Consider the following 6,000-nt stretch of genomic DNA (forward strand, 5'->3'; position numbering starts at 1 on the left):
AGAGTATAAGTAGAGTAAGTAGAATATGAGTAGAGTATGAGTAGAGTAAGTAGAGTATGAGTAGAGTAAGTAGAATATGAGTAGAGTAAGTAGAGCATGAATCGAGTATGAGTAGAGTAAGTAAAGTATGAGTAGAGTATAAGTAGAGTAAGTAGAATATGAGTAGAGTAAGTAGAGCATGAATCGAGTATGAGTAGAGTAAGTAAAGTATGAGTAGAGTATAAGTAGAGTAAGTAGAATATGAGTAGAGTATGAGTAGAGTAAGTAGAGTATAAGTAGAGTAAGTAGAATATGAGTAGAGTAAGTAGAGCATGAATCGAGTATGAGTAGAGTATGAGTAGAGTAAGTAAAGTATGAATAGAGTATAAGTAGAGTAAGTAGAATATGAGTAGAGTATAAGTAGAGTAGGTAGACTATGAGTAAAGTAGAATATGAGTAGAGTAAGTAAAGTATGAGTAGAATATAAGTATAGAGTATAAGTAGAGTAGGTGAGTTTAGTACTTTGAGTACTCATACTTTACTTACTCTACTCACCTACTCTACTTATATTCTACTCATACTTTACTTACTAAAGTATGAGTAGAGTATGAGTAAAGTAGAGTAGGTAGAGTATGGGTAAAGTAGAGTATGAGTAGAGTAAGTGAAGTATGAATAGAGTATGAGTAAAGTAGAGTATGAGTAGAGTAAGTAAAGTATGAGTAGAGTATGAGTAGAGTCAGTTTGTCAGAGAACATCAAAACTCTACTATTTGTGATCATTTTATTTACAGTGTGAGCGATCTAATGCTTATGAGTCTTAACTTTGTAAATTGTTCACTGATTTTGCGATGTTATGGTTTAATCACGATCAGATTTTTTTAGATCCTGTAGCTTGGGTTTGACTTACTAGTCGTCATCTCATAAATGATGTCAATAAACGAACATCTGTTTTCCTCCATAGTGCCTGTGGTCCTCGACCCCAACACCGCTCATCCGTGTCTCCAGCTCTCCGGCGATCTGAGCGGCGTGAGCTTCGGTCAGTGGAGTCGACCGGCTCTGGGATTCACGGAGAAAGGCGAGGGCTGTACGAGTGTCCTGGGCTCTGAAGGCTTCCGCTCGGGGACTCACTACTGGGACGTGGAGGTCGGGGACAACACCACCTGGGCTTTAGGGGTGATTTCCGAGTCTGCCATCGAGACACGAGACAATCCGCCCAGTTCTGGCCTGTGGCGCATCGGCTTCCACAACGGGACGTACGGACTAGGCCTGTCAGGGGAGTTTCTGACGCCGTTCCCTGTGAAACACAAGGTCCAGATCATCAGAGTCCAGCTGGACTGGGACGGAGGAAAACTGTCGTTCTTCGACCCCCTCAGCGACGCTCATCTCCACTCCTTCGAGCACAGCTTCAGTGAGACGGTGTTCCCGTACTTCTGTAACGCGTGTCCATCTCAAGCGCTGCGCATCTTGCCGGTGGAGATGTCCGTCCAAGGACACAAACTGTCTACACTAAACCAGTGTGATGGAGAGCAAGCAGAACTGCACAAGTGAAGCTCTTATGATGCCTTCTTTTATTAGTGTGCACATATTACACACACACACACACACATAATAATGAGTTTTTAAGCAATAATATTCTTACTTTAGGCTGTGCTCTTCTTTGAGATGCATTCGGTTCTCAAATTAAATTCAACATTACGATCAAGTGTTTTAATGTTAATATTTAATACATTAAATTGGCACATGAATTATTGAATTAGCAAAGGAAGGCAGGTAGATATAGTGTGTGAAGGAAAATGCAAAAAACATATTAGCTACAGTTGCACCATCAGCTTTTTCCAGCACCAGATTTGCATGCTTCCCCCCATTTTATCTTTAAATGTCCTTGAGGTTTTTTTTAATGTGTGTGCCTGCCTGTGTGCGAGCTGATCTGCACACTGCTCTAAGGCAATAATCTAATTGTATAATTCTTCTCATGGTTTCTGCGGTACATATTCAAATCAAGCTCACGAAGTAGCTATGCATTCAGCGTCTACACTGCAGTTAAAAATGACAACAAAGCCAGTAATTAGAGAACAACCGATGACGTCACATCGACGCATCTAAGTGATTTACTGGATGGACAAAAATAGAGTAGGCCCTAATTACTGTCTATGAGTAATTCCTGTGAACTACTGGCATTTGAAAGCATCTGTTTCCGCAAGAATTGTATGCAAATCAAGCCATGTCCGAGTCTGTCACGTGACACGGCTTTGAACGTTTCATCACCATGAAAAACAGAAACTGCAGAACAGGTATTGTTGGAATTTCAAATCACATAAAACAGAAGCAAGCGTTTAAAAAAGCATTCTTAGAACTTCTAACATTCTCAGATAATCGGTAGACTAACTATTATTCAAATAGCGGGATGTAATTGCGCCATTTTACAGATTAAAGTGAGTTAAAACAACAGCGAGGTGCACACTCGCTGTTGTTGATCTTTTTAAGAGCTATATCAATTCTATAATATTTTTATCTAATTAAAAGTGCTTCATTCAAGCCCTTTCTGCTTCTAAAACACGTAAATCCACATTAATGTTAAAGCCCTGTTTAGGAGTGTTAAGATTGAAATTTGGACACATGCTGCTGCCCGTTTCTGTGGTTCAATTGGCCTACTGCTGTCTGTCTGTGGCACGAAATATATACATTCTAATAAGTTTTGAGTGAGAAATATAAATATATCCAAACTATCTTGCTCCAAAACAACTTACACAGCTGTATTATAGCTTATCGTCAGTGTGTTGAACACCAAGCGTTCTCTATCTTTGTTAGTTCTGTCAAAATTCATGTTTTTATCAGTCATGCAAAACCCTATCTGCTATTAAACCCACAAACCAGCGACTGAACTGGCAAATTGAGACTGTAAAATTGCTAGGAAATGTTTGTTTTTCTGTATTCATCATCGTGCACGCGCACTCTTAGTTCTCTGGCTCCCTCTAGTGGTGAGAGCGGGAACAACGGAACGCTTTTTGACTTTCTCAGTTTGTGTAGCCCTACATCTACTGTATTCCCCCCCACATTAATGTCTAGTACAATTATGTAGTTTTGTTTTATTAATACAGTTTATACTTTTTTATTAATTTTCCCCCGAAAGAATGAAAGTAAAATGTGACAACATGCCCCATAGGTGGGGTACATATGTGTCACAATAGTCAGAAATAAATGCACATTTAATATGAGATGATCCATACTTTATTCAAATAACACACACACACTCATATTTGATCTTATTGGCCATTCTTTCATATTTAAACCGGTAATGATGATTAAATCACTTTGAATACGAGCATTTGCTAAATCATGAATGTAAATGAACATTCATTAGCCGGTTTTAGGCAGAACATTTTTCTCATAGTTCCCAGCGTTGGTTATGTTTCCAGCAGGCTTGTATTGACCAACGACAAAAACTGTGTTTCCATCAGTGGCCAGACCGACTCCGAGCTCAGTCGAGGATTTCCACACAACCTGGGTGAAATGTCCTGCGATATATAGACACGATTAGAAATGAATAAGCCAATAAATACTATTTATAATATTTCCTTAATGTTATGCGTTTCAGTCAAACCATGCATCCACCTGTGTTGGGTTGATGTCCTGGTTGTTCAAAGTTGTAATCTTTGATCTCACTGTACCACGAGTCTACAGCCTCCTTCCCTAATATACAGAACATTCAATATTTTATTAGTGTGAGGTGCTCTGATGATTTTTACTATCTGAGTTTGCTGAGTCCCCCTTCTCACTCATTATTATTGATGATTTGACCTGTGGGTGTTTTTTTGTCGGAGCTGAAGGCGTAGTAGACGTTCTCCCCGTCTTTCGTGTCACTGTGTTCCAGTGTGTTGACGCTCAGCATGTGTTCGGCCCACAGTTGAGCTGTCTTACACAGATCCTCATTGAACACCAGCGGCGGGGCCTGATGCTGCGCGCGGTACTGGTTATGAGTCTCCAGAAACTCCTGCTTAAAGCTGACGTCTGCGGAGAACCAGATACACACCAGACATTGATGGATGGATGGAAAGACAGACAGTCAGATAGATAGACAGATAGATTGTCTGTCCATCTATCTGTCTATCTGACTGTTTATCAGACTTTCTGTCTGTCTATCTACACTCTTAGAAGAAATGGTTCTATTTAGAACCAGAAATGGTTCCATCCCCCGCTTCATGTATGGAACTCCAAAATGGTTCTATATAGAACCTTTTTTTTTGGTAAAAGGTTCTATTGGCCAAGTATGGAACCCCAGGGTTATATAGAACCCAGAGGAACCCTTTTTTAAGACTGTATAGAACCTTTTAGGGGTTCCAAATACGTAGCACTGATAGAACCTTTTAAGGTTCTATATAGAACCTTTTCTTCTAAGAGTGAATCTGACTTACTGTCAGTCTATCTATCTATCTATCTGACCGACTCTCTGTCTGACTGTCTATCTAACTCTGTCTATCTGACTGTTTGTCGATCTATCTGTCTTGCTGACTGTATAGATAGATAGACAGATAGACAGACAGTCAGATAGATAGACATTCAGATATAGATAGGCGGACAGTCAGATAGATGGATGGACATACAGAAAGGAAAGTTGCAGAATGTGCAGTTTTGTAAAATTACATTTCTTTTTCAAAATTAAAATCGTATTTTTCAACCCAGAAGGAAGCGATGTGGAAATGCGAGACTTCATTCACTGAATCACTGCGATACTGTAAATAACTATCAGGATCTGTCAGGGATCAGAGGACAGTAAACTCCATAATTTGTACATCTTAGTTAAAATCAAAAGTTCTTTACTGGCATCGATCGATGCTTCCATGAAGAACCTTAAACATCCATGGAAGATTTACAGGTTCTTTAGCTTTAGGTTATATAAATATTCTTATATAAATTAACATATAAATAATAAATATTCTTATATAAATTCTTATATAAATTATAGGTTATATAAATTGAATTGAATATATATATATATATATATATATATATTTGACATCACTATGAAAAAAAAAAACTTTTGGAAGCTTTTTTTTTAACCAATGTGTGGATAATTATGAGAACAAATAAATAATAAGATAGCAAATGGCAGTTTGCAATATCGAGCAGCATAACCAGTTCTTGGCTGTTTTTTTGATAACTGAAGTGAACGACTGCTGAAAACATTAATCCTAAAGTTACAAGTTATAATTAATACAGAAATGCGTATGAAGAGCATTCACCAACCTGCCATGACTGCCGAAGTGTCCTAGTTGCAAAAAACAGAGATAATTGTTGTTAAAATTAATTTTTAAAGATTAAATTTTGCAAATGAAGAATTGTATAATTTATGTATGTATGTTCAAAAATGTGAACACTCCAGATGTGTGTGTGTGTCTGTGTGATATTTAGCTCATACCTTCTGTTGTCCTGGAGTTTTTTCCTCTCGCTCTGTCTTCAGCACAGGTCGATGTGTGTATATATATATATACTTCATCTCCTCCTCCTCCTCCTCCGAACACGTTCATCTCTTTATTTGAACCTGCCTATCAAACCATCTCTTTATCTTTTAACCTGAGGGGAAAACAGGCCCCCTTAAACACCAGTGTCCATTGGTTTGATTCCCTGGAACTCACTTTACGTGTGTGTGTGTGTGTGTTGGGGGGTGTATATGTGGGTGTGTGTGTTGGTGCAAGCGTGTGTGCGTGAGAAAGAGAGAGGGAGAGAGAGAAAAAAGAGACGTTGATTCCGCAGAAATGTAAAGAATCAAGCAGAGATACGTTTTAATTGATGTGGGCATGTCAGTCATAATGAAAATATCAGATTATATATAATTAAGAGATAATTGATGTTGTGCGGTAACAAGGGAGGAGACAGTGCAGTGCTAAAGTTTCATTTAAAAAAACACTTGTAGCAATAAAAACATAATATTTTTTGTGAAAGAATTTTTCATTAGTTTTTCTCCCGATATTTCTCATTAGCACAGTAAATGTTTTATGTATTTGACTGTAAATAAATGAAGTTA

At 38.2% G+C, this 6,000-nt stretch overlaps 2 protein-coding genes across 4 annotated transcripts in view; one reads left to right on the forward strand and one right to left on the reverse strand.

Moving 5' to 3' along the window:
• trim35-27 (tripartite motif containing 35-27) overlaps positions 1-3,193 on the forward strand; it is a 27,855-nt gene extending 24,662 nt beyond the window's left edge. For all 3 annotated transcript variants that reach the window (XM_039655044.2, XM_039655048.2, XM_039655046.2), the window contains one exon: positions 940-3,193. In XM_039655044.2, coding sequence (XP_039510978.2) covers positions 940-1,526 — 587 coding nt within the window. In that variant the 3' untranslated portion in view covers positions 1,527-3,193. The remainder of the gene's footprint in view (positions 1-939) is intronic.
• LOC120465346 (Golgi-associated plant pathogenesis-related protein 1) lies at positions 3,191-5,496 on the reverse strand. The gene is made up of 5 exons (XM_039655049.2): positions 5,395-5,496; positions 5,223-5,244; positions 3,777-3,986; positions 3,591-3,668; positions 3,191-3,493 (listed from the first exon to the last, which is right to left on the reverse strand). Exons 1-5 carry the CDS (start codon positions 5,470-5,472, stop codon positions 3,336-3,338), a joined length of 546 nt encoding a protein of 181 aa, XP_039510983.2. The 5' UTR covers positions 5,473-5,496; the 3' UTR covers positions 3,191-3,335.
• Between the last annotated feature and the right edge of the window lie 504 nt (positions 5,497-6,000).

The sequence above is a fragment of the Pimephales promelas genome, chromosome 9, assembly GCF_988280905.1.
Source record: "Pimephales promelas chromosome 9, fPimPro1.hap1.1, whole genome shotgun sequence".
Lineage (NCBI taxonomy): Eukaryota > Metazoa > Chordata > Actinopteri > Cypriniformes > Leuciscidae > Pimephales > Pimephales promelas.